At 33.0% G+C, this 13,818-nt stretch overlaps 1 protein-coding gene across 2 annotated transcripts in view; it reads right to left on the reverse strand.

Moving 5' to 3' along the window:
* The window catches only part of VPS13C (vacuolar protein sorting 13 homolog C), a 206,026-nt gene that overhangs the window by 90,275 nt on the left and 101,933 nt on the right, over positions 1 to 13,818 (reverse strand). For both annotated transcript variants that reach the window (XM_074234293.1, XM_074234294.1), the window contains exons 36-38: positions 9,296 to 9,423; positions 2,296 to 2,452; positions 1,888 to 1,967 (exon numbers count right to left, since the gene is read on the reverse strand). In XM_074234293.1, the coding sequence (XP_074090394.1) occupies positions 1,888 to 1,967; positions 2,296 to 2,452; positions 9,296 to 9,423 (365 nt within the window). The remainder of the gene's footprint in view (positions 1 to 1,887; positions 1,968 to 2,295; positions 2,453 to 9,295; positions 9,424 to 13,818) is intronic.

Genomic DNA, 13,818 nt, shown 5'->3' on the forward strand with positions numbered 1-13,818 from the left:
AAATAAACTTTTGAGTTCAACTAGATTTTTTCATTCAAAATGAAACTAAAACTTACAGAAGTGATTTAATCATGGTCACAAAACAGTATCACAGGTAGAATTTAAACTCAAAAGTTGCTTGCCACTAGCGGAGTAAGAAGTTGAACCAGCCAGTCTTTTTAGATCCAATGTAGCAATCTTTAATTTCTAATCCCTTATTCTTTTATTCTCATCTCCCTTTTAGATTCCTTAATTTAAACCAATAAGATTATACATGTTCCAATTTCATTAAGCACCTTTATTCTAGACTCTATGGAGATAAAGATGAAAAACCAAGTCACTGTCCTTAAGAAACTATCATCTTTAACATGGCAAAAAGAAGAATTTTTGACAAATAAAAAACTCAAAATCTATGATTCTTGCTAAAACCTGACAAAAAATAAAATATGAGGGCAAAAGAGATATCTGGACTAAATATTCTAAGAAAATAAGGAAAATAAGAAGAAAAAACTTTTATACTTATGTGGGGATGAGGGGTTAGAAGTTGTTGATCATAGAAATCTTCTTGGATGAGACAGAACCTGAACTAGATCTTAAAGCAGAATATTTCAGGAACAAGAGATGTGAAAGCCTGAATCTCTGGGTGTGGCAGCTTCCAAGTAAATGTGTAGTATTAGTACAATCTAGGGAATGGCAAGAGTTCTCCTAAGTCTTGCTAGAACACAGTATCAAAGGGAATAATATAAAATAAAACCAATAATGCTTGGAGCCAGATTGGAAAGAGCCTTGGTTCTATGATGACAAGATGAGGAGGAGTTCATTAAATTAGCCTTTAGTTAGGAGAACAAAACAAGTACTGGGTTTAGAATCATCATATCTAACCCATAGTTCATTATTGTGCTACTAACTTGATTTTTTGCAAGTGTTTAAACATCTCTAAGTTCCAGATTCCTTACTTGTAAAATAAGAGTGTGGAACTAAAAAGAAAAAGAAAACCTCTAAAGATTCTTTTACCTCCAATACTTTGACTACATGATTTTTTTCTTACCAGGATAGTAATACAGTTGAACCTTGCTTTTTGTTTAATTTTAATAGATATGTAAAGGCTGCATTTGGGGGGAAAAAGACTAGAAACTAAGAGATCAGTTTGAAGATTATAATATCCTAGAGGAGACTAAAGGATTGCCTTCACTTGGAGGGTGATATTATAAATTGAGAGGAAGGGAAAAGATGATTCAGTTTGTCTGGGTAGATCTGTAACTAACTGGATTTATGGCACCAGACAGGGACAGAGATGACTTGGCACCCAGGGAAATAACAAATAAAAACGAATAAAGATGCACAGTTATAGGTGGTTAGGTGGGTTTAAATCCTACCTCAGAAGCTTACTAACTGTGTGGCCCTGGGAAAGGCTTAACAGCTTTATGATTCAGTTGCCTTATCTGTAAAATAAGGGGAGAAGAGTTGCAGACCTCTTAAAGATCCTTTTCAGCTCTTCTTCTGAGATCTTATCTTCTTGCTGTCCAACAACTTCCAATTAAATTTCTTCTTTCTATCTATCCTTGTCTGTGTCTCTCACAAACATGCAGTTTCACTTTAACAGTAATTTTTTGGAAAGGCCAGCAATAATTGAATGGAACAATGGAAAGAAATCTAGATTACATTAAATGCACCTAAACTTGGATTTAACTTTGAGGTGGCAAATCTCTATTGACTGAAAATCTTAAAGATGAATGGAAGATTTCAAGGGTAGCAGCACACCAGGACATATAATCTTACATAATTTTTATAACCATACCATTATAAATTTTTTAAAATATCAAGTAAAGGTGAAGAAAAAAAGCAAAATAAATAACATTACTCCAAACATAAAAATAGTGAAGAGTTCTATAAAATAAATATCAATACCTTTGTAAATTCCATTTTTAGAAGGGGTTCCTCAGTTACATTACAAGAGTTAATGATATAAAGAGGTTTTCCTTTAGAATCTATAAGAAAGAAAGATTTGCCTGAGAAATCAAAATACTTAAATCACATCTAAAAATAGTACCCAATAATAACTGTACCTTCACTGTCAAGTTATAATATAACAAATGCTACACTTCAATAAACAATTATACTTTCTTTTAAAAATTTAAGTTTTTTGTTAAACAATGAGTAGCCCTAGTGAAAAAAAATTTTAATTTACTAAAAATTGTTACATGAAATGCTTTGTGACATCATTCTATAGTTCCTTAGCATGATAATAACAAAGAATGAAAACCTCTTACTACTATAAATATCTTTCATTAAGCCTACATTTAATTTTATACTTACTTGTGAAATCATGAGATTTCATATTAATTTTTTTGAGATACATTTTAGCAGTCATGTCATGGGTTTTAACTCTGGCCTCTATTCCAAGTTGTAACACATTTAGTTCATGTAAAGGCTTTGCTTTGTTTTCTGATTTTTTCATCAATGTCACCAGAACCTAAGAAAATAAAGAACATACATTTAATAGATTTGACAATTCTCATAAAAGATAACATTTTTAAAACCTCTCAAGGTAAAAGAACCAAAAAGTGACAGTATGTTTTAAGAAATCCAATTATTCTATAACTAAATTATCATCTGAACATTAGACACACTAGAAGTAGTGAGAACTTTGCAGCATTATAGCTGTACAATTAATTTTCAAAAGATAGTAAAGAAAAAAAGTAAAATCTAAAAATTGAGATTCTAGATTAAGTAAAAGCTATCCTTTGTTATGTTCACTATTCTACCTATACTAAACCTCCAAGAATCATTTTGTCCAATTCTTTCATTTTCACAGATGAATAAATAATGGCATAAATGATTTGTCTAAGATCAGAGAGGAAATAAAAAGTCCAAATGATTTATGAAAAACACTTAAGAGATTTTTTTAAATGTATGAAATGTTAAGATTTCATGGATTGTGACCTAATCATAAAGCAAGAACAAAAAAAAAAAGAATAGTTAATTTTAACAGACTAGAGAAAGGTCTCTAGGAGATTGGTCAAAATAAAATAATGCTAAGTAAAGTAATTATAACCAGAAAAATAATATACACAATGACTAAAACAACATAAATGGAACAAACAACAACAAAAATGAATACCGAGTAATTATAATGACCAAAAGGAACACTGAAAACCCTGTGAAACTTGTGCTGTTTTTGATGACCTCTTTTCTTTTTAAAATATTTTTTATATTTTTCCTTTTTGCTGTTATTGTTCCTAGGGATAGTTCCATGAGTAGAAGAGGTAAGAGAAATAAATTTGAAAATAAAGAGAATGTTTAAAAAAAATAGCGGCCTAAATCACTACTTATCAGAGAAATGCAAATTAAAACATCTCTGAGATACCACCTCACACCTCTCAGACTGGCCAATATGACCAGAAAAGACAATGATCAATGTTGGGAGGGATGTGGGAAATCTGGGACACTAATATATTGTTGGTGGAGCTGTGAACTCATCTAACCTTTCTGGAGAGGAATTTGGAATTACACCCAAAGGGCAACAAAAATGTGCATACCCTTTGACCCAGCAATACCACTACCGGGTCTATACCCTGAAGAGATGATGAAAAAGGGTAAAAACATCACTTGTACAAAAATATTCATAGCAGCCCTGTTTGTGGTGGCAAACAATTGGAAATTAAGTGAATGTCCTTCACTTGGGAAATGGCTTAACAAACTATGGTATATGTATATCATGGAACACTATTGTTCTATTAGAAACCAGGAGGGATGGGAATTCAGGAAAGACTAGAAGGATTTGCATGAACTGTTGTTGAGTGAGATAAGCAGACCCAGAAAAACACTGTACACCCTAACAGCAACATGGTCCTGCTCATTTCATCAATCCAACAATCAGGCACAATTTATGGGTATCTGCGATGGAGAATACCATCTGTATCCAGAGAAAGAATTGTGGAGTTTGAACAAAGACCCAAACACTATTTCCTTTAATTTTAAAAAGAAACCTGTTATCTTATTATATAATTTTGCTATCTGTTATACTTTTTGTTTCTTCCTTAAGGATATGTTCTCTCTCATCACATTCAACTTACATCAATATATACCATGGAAATAATGTAAGGACTAACAGACTGCCTTCTATCGGGGGTGAGAGGAGGGAAGCGGGATTAGGGGAAAAACAGTAAAATTCAAAATTAATAAAATCTTTAAAATAAAATAAAATAAAATCTTCTTTAGAAAAAGAAGAGAAAATAGGAATCAAAAATTATAGAGAGGTAGTTAGGTTTTGATTGGGCATTTTAAAGTATACAAACGTTATACAAATTAAAGATTGTTTAATGTAATATGTACCATGGAATTTGAAAGGTATACTTTAAAACCTGGAAGAATTTTTGCTATAAATAATGGCTCCTGTAAGTACAGAAAGTAATGTGAAAATATTGTGTTGTTACTTTTCTGAGTAATTTACCAAACTTTTGACTACAATTTGAAAAAGATTATGAAAGTTTTTGTAATTTGATTTTTCACATAAATTTAAGTATATAACTAAAAATGATAAATTATTCATCTAAGGTCCTATTTGACAACATTTGGGAAAATAAAATCCATGAGTTATTTCTAGTCCTAGTATAAATGAAACAAGAATTTTATAATGTGATTACTCCTTTTATTTCTGTGAGTTTGGGATTTAATTGTTTAAAAAGACTAATTTAAAATTAATAAGCAATAGCAAATTATCATCTAATTTAGGACACTATCATTTGCCAAGATTGAAGAGCCTAGCTCCATGCTAGAGCATTTTAAAGAAAGCTATAGTGATTTTACTTCTGTGAGAAACTGAACAAAGATAATTTTTCCCTTTTGAAATCACTTCCTCAATCAGATTTAATTAAGGAGAAAGGTTTCTGAGATAATAATTTCTAGGATTTTTTTTGACCAAGATCTAGCCCTGAAAGGGAAAAAGGAACAGAGCTACCTACTAATTGCTACTTGGAATTATGAAATTATTAAGCTACACGATCTCTTTTAATCAGACAACTATATATTTGGGCTGATCTATGAAAAGTAATCCATGTATATTAATAAACAAGTTAAGAAATGTTTAAGTTTTTAAATGCATAATTATGATCATGTTATTTTGATTGTCATAAATATTCTAATAAGAAATATTGGTAAATATCTATAATAGCTAGGATTGTTAGTAAGGACAGATTCTCTCATAAGCTAAAAATTTGGGAATTTAAAATTTTACTGGGGACCACAAACAATAAATCTCTTATGGAGAACTTAAAAAAAAAAGAGCGACAAAAAGAGGAGATACGACTTTTTTGAATTTGGTTTTGTAGTTTCAGCACCCAGCTCACAATGACCGGTACAATAAGCCTTTAATAAGCCCTTCTCAGGTCAGACTATAGATTTTGCTGCCACTGCTCTCAAGAAACCAAATGCATGCCATTTGAGCTTTCTCTCCATTTCAAATGAACTGGTTTCTACAAGTAAGTTTAAAACACATATATACTGCTTAATGAAAAGATTTAGTTAATAAAAAGAAAACATTTTCAGAAGTATCCATAAAAAAGTGAGAGATGTTTCATTTTACTATTTACATATAATGCTATTACCAAAGAGGTCATGAAGTTATTAATAAACAGCAGTGGTAACCAAAAGTCAAGGTCTTTTTCCTTCTAAATAACACCTTAGAGTTTTGCCTATATCATATATCATGTGTGCTTTTTAGCAAGCAATCTGAAACATTATTTAGTGACAATAAGAATATATATATATGAAGTATATATTTAATTAGGAAATAGAGTATTTATAACTCAGGAAATACAATTTCATTATCCAATTCTTTTGGGATTAAAAAGCCCTTAATCTAGTAATCATGTTTCCAGCAATTAAAAAGAAATGGGGGGTGGAGGGGTGGAGCCAAGATGGTGACAAGAGAGGATTGTGTCTTAAGCACTCTCTCATAAAACTTCAAAACTAAGGATTTTAAATTTTCCAGAGACATGGGGCAGCTAGGTGGCATAGTGGATAAAGCACCGGCCTTGGAGTCAGGAATACCTGGGTTCAAATCCAGTCTCAGACACTTAATAATTACCTAGCTGTGTGGCCTTGGGCAAGCCACTTAAGCACATTTGCCTTGCAAAAACCTAAAAAAAAAAAAAAAAAAAAAAAAAAAAAAATTTTCGAGAGACAGAACCCACAGAGGGACCCAGTGAGGCAGTTCTCCTACTCAAGGTAACCTGGAAAAGGGCAGAAAGGCTCTGCTCCCCGGGGTCGGAGGGGTGGCCTGTCAGAGGGGTGGCCCGCCAGAGGGAAAGAACTTCAGCCTCCCAGAGGCAGCCCCAGGGCGCTGGGAGCCAGGCTCATACCAGCGGGGGAGTTTCCTGAGCTATGCCCCGGGAAGCACCAGCACAAATTGAGGGAACAGCTGGGGGAGGGGAACACCTCTGCCAGAGCGAGCACATGAAGCCCAGCCCTCAGGACACACAGCTAGTAGCCTGGCCAAGGCAGCCCAGATCCAGAAACAGAAGCAGGCAAAGCCCGTAAACAGGAGCCCCCAGGGCAAGAGTCCATTGAACCTAGGGAGGGGAGTGAAGAGAGACTGCCCAGCTCTGTCCTCAGCCCCTGGAACAGGACTCTGGGGCTCTGACCACATTCAGATCCTGATCCAAGTCTAGGCCCCCCCCCCAATAGAACAACAGGGCCCCAACACACACCTCAGCCCTGTGGCAGAAGGGGCGGTGCTTATGGTCATTCACAGACCAGGAGAGAGGACAGAGCATCACACACTGAGACCCTTGTGGGAGTGTCCCAAAAGCTCAGGAAGCACCCCCAAAACAGGCTTAGGCTGGGAAAATGAGCAAGCAGAGAAACAAAAGGAACACCATTGAGAAATATTTTGCCTATCACCCCAAGAAGGATCAAAACACTCAGTCTGAAGATGAGGAAGCACAAGCTCCTGCATCTAAAGACTCCAAGAAAAACAGAAATTGGGCTCAGGCTATGACAGAGCTCAAAAAAGACTCTGAAAATCAAATGAGGGAGTTAGAAGAAAAACTGGGAAAAGAAATGAGAGAGATGAAGGAAAAACATGAAAATGAAGTCAGCAGAGCTTAGTCAAGGGAAAAAAAATGCTGAAGAAAATAGCATGCTAAAAACCAGCTTAGGTCAAATGGATAAAACAGTTCAAAAAGTTATTGAGGAGAAGAATGCTTTAAAAAGCAAAATTGGCCAGATGGAAAAAGAGATAAGAAAACTCTCTGAGGAGAACAAATCCTTCAGACAAAGAATAGAATTCAGGGAACAGGGATCTGTCTGCTGCGCCACTCAGCTACCCTACAGCAGAGTCAGTGAAAGGAGAGAGAAAATATAGTACATGGTAGTGGAGAAATAGGAAATGAGGGAATTGCGATCAGCAATGGCAATGGTGGAAAAATATGGAAGTAACTTTTGTGATGGACTTATCATAAATAATGTGATCCACCCACGACAGAGTTGGTGGTGTTGGAACGCAGACTGAAGCACATTTTTTATTATTATTATTTGGGGGAGGTGCAAGGCAAATGGAGCTGGGTGGCCTGCCTAGGGCCACATAGCAAGGTGATCGTTGGGTGTCATGTCTGAGGCCAGATTCGGACCCAGGTGCTCCTGGCTCTAGGGCCAGTGCTCTGTCCACCACCCAGCCACCCCTACTATTACTGTTTTATTTTAGGTCTTTTTTTTTTCTTTTTTTGATTTATGCAGGGCAGTGGGGTTGGGATGGCTTGCATGTCACACAGCTGGGTGACTGTTGGGTGTACGGGGCCAGATATGGGCTTGGGTGCTCCTGGCTCCAGGGCTGGTGCTCCGTCCACTGCACCACCTGGCCATACCTACAATTATTACTATTATTTTAATTTTAATTTTTTTCTCTCCCCTTTACTTTATCATTCAAGTGAGTCTATATTTGGGGGGTATTTTGTTTACTCTTAAACAAGAATATTTTATTAATGTATAAAAAACATTGTACAAAATGAGAATAAATAAATATTAAATAAATTTTAAAAATTGAAGGACAAAAAAAAGGAAATGGGACACAAATAAAAATATTTCAAATTTTCCAACAAGGACTATATAACTAAGATATCATGAATCACAGTGAAAAAAACCAAATGATAATTAGAAATAACTACTAAATATAGATTTAAAAAACAATCTTTGGAAAACAAAGGCAAATATATATGAAGACCATTCAAAATATATGAAAATAAAAATATTTTTAGAAATGCAAATGATCAAATTCTCTAGATATGATAAAGTATTATCAATTCAAATATGATTCTCTTTTTAAGTCAATGATTGCTATAGTATAAATGATAGGTACAGATAAACATTATGCTTTATTATACAACTACTTATAAGTATTCAGATAATATAAGGAACAAAGCCCTTAACTCATCAAAGTAGCTTACTCTCTTGAAGTATTCTTTCTGATATAGATATCTAACAAATTAAAGCAAGATCTCTAAAACTATAAGATTATAAATAAAGAAAAATAAGAGGCAGAAATTCACTAGTACTTCTCTAGGACTCTGCAGGTACAAAAAGAATTTTAAAAAAAGATAATATTCTCTCTACTTTTAAGGATTTCTCAAAAAAATCTTTAATTTACTTTTTTATTCCCTGTTTTCCTTACATGCCTAATTCTTATTTTTTAAAAAATTACTTTCCGAAGGTCAAATCATATTCCAAGTCTCATCATGTTTTATACAAATTAAGTTGTAGTTCACGTTAAAATTTCTACCCTGAGATATGGCTAAAGCTTGATAAGCATTATTAACATAAGGATTTAAAACATTACTGAGACAAAGACACAATCAAAACAAGAAGCATATGGTTTACCTGAGTAGAATACAGCACAGTACTAGCAAAGAACTATAGAAGAAAAAGAGCAAAAAAAGATGATGCTCCCAGACAAATGGTCTCTGCATATAAAAGGGAAGCAGTCTTAGGATAAGAGTGAGAGATGACCAAGGGACAGGGTACCTGTTCTACTGGCATCTTCTTAATGTCAAATTATATAGAAGAGTACTCCTGCCCAAGAAGATATATGGGAGGGCAAAGACAAGAGCCCAAAAGGATAACAATTCATGGAAAGACTGGATTTGCATCCCTGAAGGGAGTATATAAATCCCTTGAACCATAGGAGTTTTAGAAAACTAAATTAGTAATGGAGATGTTTTTACTTCCAAATACGTGGGTGATTCCAAATTTCTAAAAGCTATCTCAAGCTTCCTCCATCAAATTCCTAAGTCAAAAAGTCATTATAAATATATACACATACCTCTCTGATTTCAAATTTTAACAGCACATTAGTGATATCTTCTGGCACAATTTCTTCAACTCCAGGAGGCAAAATTTCTTGTGACCTATGCTGTGATTTGAACTTCTCAAAAGCTTCTTTAATTTTAGCTAAATTCATAAAAAAAAGGAAGAAAAATTATTTAATTCTGTCCTAAAATAACCACAGAATAAAAAAGAATTTATTTCCCTAATTACAAACCAAACATTAATGTTTTGGGGTATTTGGTTATACCACAATCAAAAGTTCCCAATTAAATTCCTTTTTAAAAAAAAGTAATGTTAGACATCACTCTTCTCGTACTAGTTTCATGAAATATCACATTAACATAGATGGACACTCAACAAATTCCCCCTCCACATTTACACCAAGAGACTTTTCAACTTTTACTTGTGGAGGAACTTTATCTGAAATTGTGTGCCAGGTACCTTACGAAAACAGCCTCAATTAAAAATGATTAGTGTAAGTGAAACATATTTTACATAAACTTTTGCTGATATCTTCTGTTTTAATATCACCTGCACTTCCACATTGTCTGTGCACATGTTCCTTCCAAAAAGGACTATTCTTTGTAACCATTTAAAAAAGAGAAAAAAAAAAGTTCAACAAAGCCATCAATACATCAAAAAAAGTAATAGATTACCAAAGTATTACATACTTCTTTTTCACACCCATGGATCCTACTTCGACAAAAGTAGGAGAGAAAGAAGAGAGGGCGAGAGGTCTATTCTTTGAATTCAAACATTGCTATTAAAATTTATTATACTATTTCTGATTCTATTTTATATTGTCTTGTCCTTTAATAGACTTTTCTATATTTTAACTAGTATCAAATACTCAAATTATTTTGATGATTACTTATTTAAAATAGAATTTCAGGTATGGAATGAACAAAAAATAATTTATTAAGCACTAATCCTGTTCAAAGCATTGTGCTAAGCATTAAAAAACACAAATAGAAAAAGACTTTCGAGAGCCTCCTCTCAAGAAGTCCATATTCTAATAAAAAGAGATGACATATAAAGGCAGTTTCAACTGCAAGAAAGACCTTCATGATCCCTGAGATACAGCACCAAAACAGATCAAAATGCCTCAGTATTATTTCCACTAATAAAACCACATTTCAGATTTTGAATCATTTGAAAATGCCAAAAACTTGGTCTCAAGAACTTTCTTTCCCATTTCTATCGCCCTGAGGTTGATAGGATACAGCAAAGTGAACTACCAGGGCCATTTCCACAAGGGTTGATCCCTTCTATAACTGGAACGGAGGACAATCCAAAAACAAAACTGGTGTTGCCAGGAGGGAGAGATTAGAGAAGGTTACATTACTGCTTGGGCTTCAGGGATTTGAGTCCTCAGCTGCCTCCACCAGGTCTGAGAAGTAGGAATCAGGGTCCTGGAGGGAGACTGAGCCACCTGGCCCATGTTGCTTTGTGCCTCTCCCTCTTCCTTGGGGATGTCTTATTGCCTCAACTAAGGTGGCCTGGGGGCATCTGGTAGTAGTCTGGAAACAAAATGCAAGGCTGGTAGCATGAGGGGGGAAGGACAGGTACTCTAGTGTTTTAGGGAATTTAGGTCACAGGTGGTAAATACTGATGTCTGAAGAGAATTTGCCATTACAGGAGATGGCACAAGATACTTCCTATCTCATCCTCAAGATGCCTGGCTACTTCATTGTGGCTGATCTTACATGGTAGCTGTTTGATAGATGGTAGTGATAGTGATAATAAAAATGATAGGCCTCTTCTCCACAGGACTGCTATTCATTACTATGATTCTTCATTATTTCTCTTCATATTCTAAATTATTCATTCCACCAAATCAATTTTATTACTTTGTCTCATTCTATAAACTATACCTACAATTAATATACCAATAAATCTATAAATTAACCTTGGCAGTAGTTATTTTTATTATATTGACATGTCCCAGCAATGAGTACTAAATGTATCTCCAGTTATTCTTTATTTCTTAATGTAATTAAACCTATAAAAATAAGGAAAACTGGCAGAGTGACTCTCAAATATTCTAGGTATTCTTTAGTTATTTTTAATGGGACTTCAATTTCTATTGTCTGTTGGACTTTTCAATCATACAGAAATACTGTTGATTTCTGTGAATTTATTTTGTAGCCTATTATTTTGTTAGATTTGTCTCAATTTCTTTGCTAAGTCCATAGGATTTTCTAAATAAATTATCATGTCCTCCACAAATGAAAATAGTTTTGTCTCTACTTTGATTACCATTATAACTTAAATTTTTTTCTCTTTTCTTATTCTTATTGTTAGCATTTCTAGAATTATATCAAAAACTACTGAGAAAAGAATTCATCCTTTCTTAAGCTCCTAGAGTGTTTCCAATTACATATAATGCTTGTTTTGCCAAGATATACAGAGATATAGTGACAATCTATCATCCTAAATAAATTCATATTAAACTAATGTTCTCTCCTCTCTCTCTCTCTCTCTCTCTCTCTCTCTATATATATATATATATATATATATATATATATATACATACACATATACACACACACACACACACACACACACACATATACACACACACACACACACACACACACACACACACACACACACACACACATATACATATTTGGAAGTGTTTTATCATGAATGCTACTTTGTGAAAGACTTTCTATTCCTCTAATGAAACAACTGCAGATTGGGATATTTTGTTGTAGTTTTTTTATTTAATTATGTTGATCATTTCCCTAATCTTGAACCATCCCTGCATCCCTGTCATAATAATTTGCTAAATAAACTGCTGTAAAAATTTAGTCAGGAAGCTAATCAAAATTTTCTAATAGATACTTATTAATACTAGCAAATGACTCTGTGATATAATTCATAGTTCAAAACTCAATATTTTATTGTTCTCTAAATAGCAGAATCTCAATTTTTGGAAAAATTAATATCTATACCAAATATTATTTTATTAATTAATATCAATATTAATTTTTCCTCAAAAGTTTAATAGAATTCTTCTGTGAATCCACAAAAAACAAAAAAAGAGCGAGATTTTGTTTGTTTTCCCCCTTTTGGTAGTTCTTTTATAATTGTACTTCCCTTTCTGAAACTAGAATAAAATCTCTATTTTATGAGTGTTTTGCTATTTTGGGCATTTTATATTTGTAGGTGATCCAAGTTTTGATCATATATATTTGTACAATAGGTTCTAATATTTTTTATTTCTTCTAATCTTAACATGGTACTTTTTAAATTTTTTTGAATTAAACAGGATAAAATTTCTCAATATTTATAGTCTTCAAAAAGTATTAACTTCTATTAATCAATTCCATAATCTTTTTTTTCATTTCCAACTTATTCATTTCTCATCTAAATTTCATGGTTCCTTCTTCTGCACATATTTTTGATTTATTGACTTACTAAATTTTTAAAATATATTCAGTTAATATATACCCCATTTTGCTAGCATTGATTCCTAGGAATATAATTTTGCTCTGAGTATTGCTTTAGCAGAAATCTTAGTATAGTGTCTCATCATTACTACTGACAGTAAAATAATTGTTTCTATTTGTTCTTTAATTCATTTATTATATAATTTCATTATTAAATCTCCTATTACATCTATTATTTTATTTGTGAATACTGAATGAATGAAATATTATTTTTATAGAATTATACACTACAAGGGATGTGTACAGTACTGTTTTTCTACATTTATTAGCAATTTAAATGTGATCTAATACATGGTATATTTTTAAATAAGTATCATGTGATACTAAGAAAAATGAATATTCTTTCAGAAGATTCCATAAAACTTTTTCCTCTAAATTCCACAAAAATTTGTTCTATATTTTCTGCTTTCGTGTAATTTTTTTGTTATATTTATCTAACAGATGTTTCAGAGAAACATTTAAAGCCCCTTATTATGTTATTATGTTTTTCTGAAATTCAGTTGACTTTCTTTAATAAATTTAGATGCTAGGGTTTTTTGAGACATATAAAATTAAATGACATCCATACTGACTCTTTGTATATTATTTCCTTAATGACAATGCAATTCCCTTGCTTATCACTACTTATACTGCACATTTTTATTTTTACTTTGTCTGGTAGCATAATTCACCGAAAATTCTTACATTTTCTGTTTGATTCTCTTTATCTTTGCTTTCACATGCAAACATGTGAGAGTGAGTTTTATGTACCCCTAAAAATTGCTTTTTAAAAAGAGTAACTACTTTTTTGTTCACCATTCTCTTTTAAGTCATAACTTGGTCTCTATTACTTTTGTTTCAACTACTTTAATGCCACCATATTCCCATATGCTCTCACCCCTCACCAACCCTCTTCCCTCCTCTTTGGAAATTCATTTCCTAAGTCTCATTGTTTTTATTTATTTCGTTTATCTAATTATCTATTCTCCTTTCCAGCTCTTGTCAAATGATTAGTTCTAATTATCTCCTCCCAACTTCCTTTGTTAATTTTTTTTAAATCCTTTCTTCATCTTTCTCAGGA

The sequence above is a fragment of the Macrotis lagotis genome, chromosome 4, assembly GCF_037893015.1.
Source record: "Macrotis lagotis isolate mMagLag1 chromosome 4, bilby.v1.9.chrom.fasta, whole genome shotgun sequence".
NCBI lineage: Eukaryota > Metazoa > Chordata > Mammalia > Peramelemorphia > Peramelidae > Macrotis > Macrotis lagotis.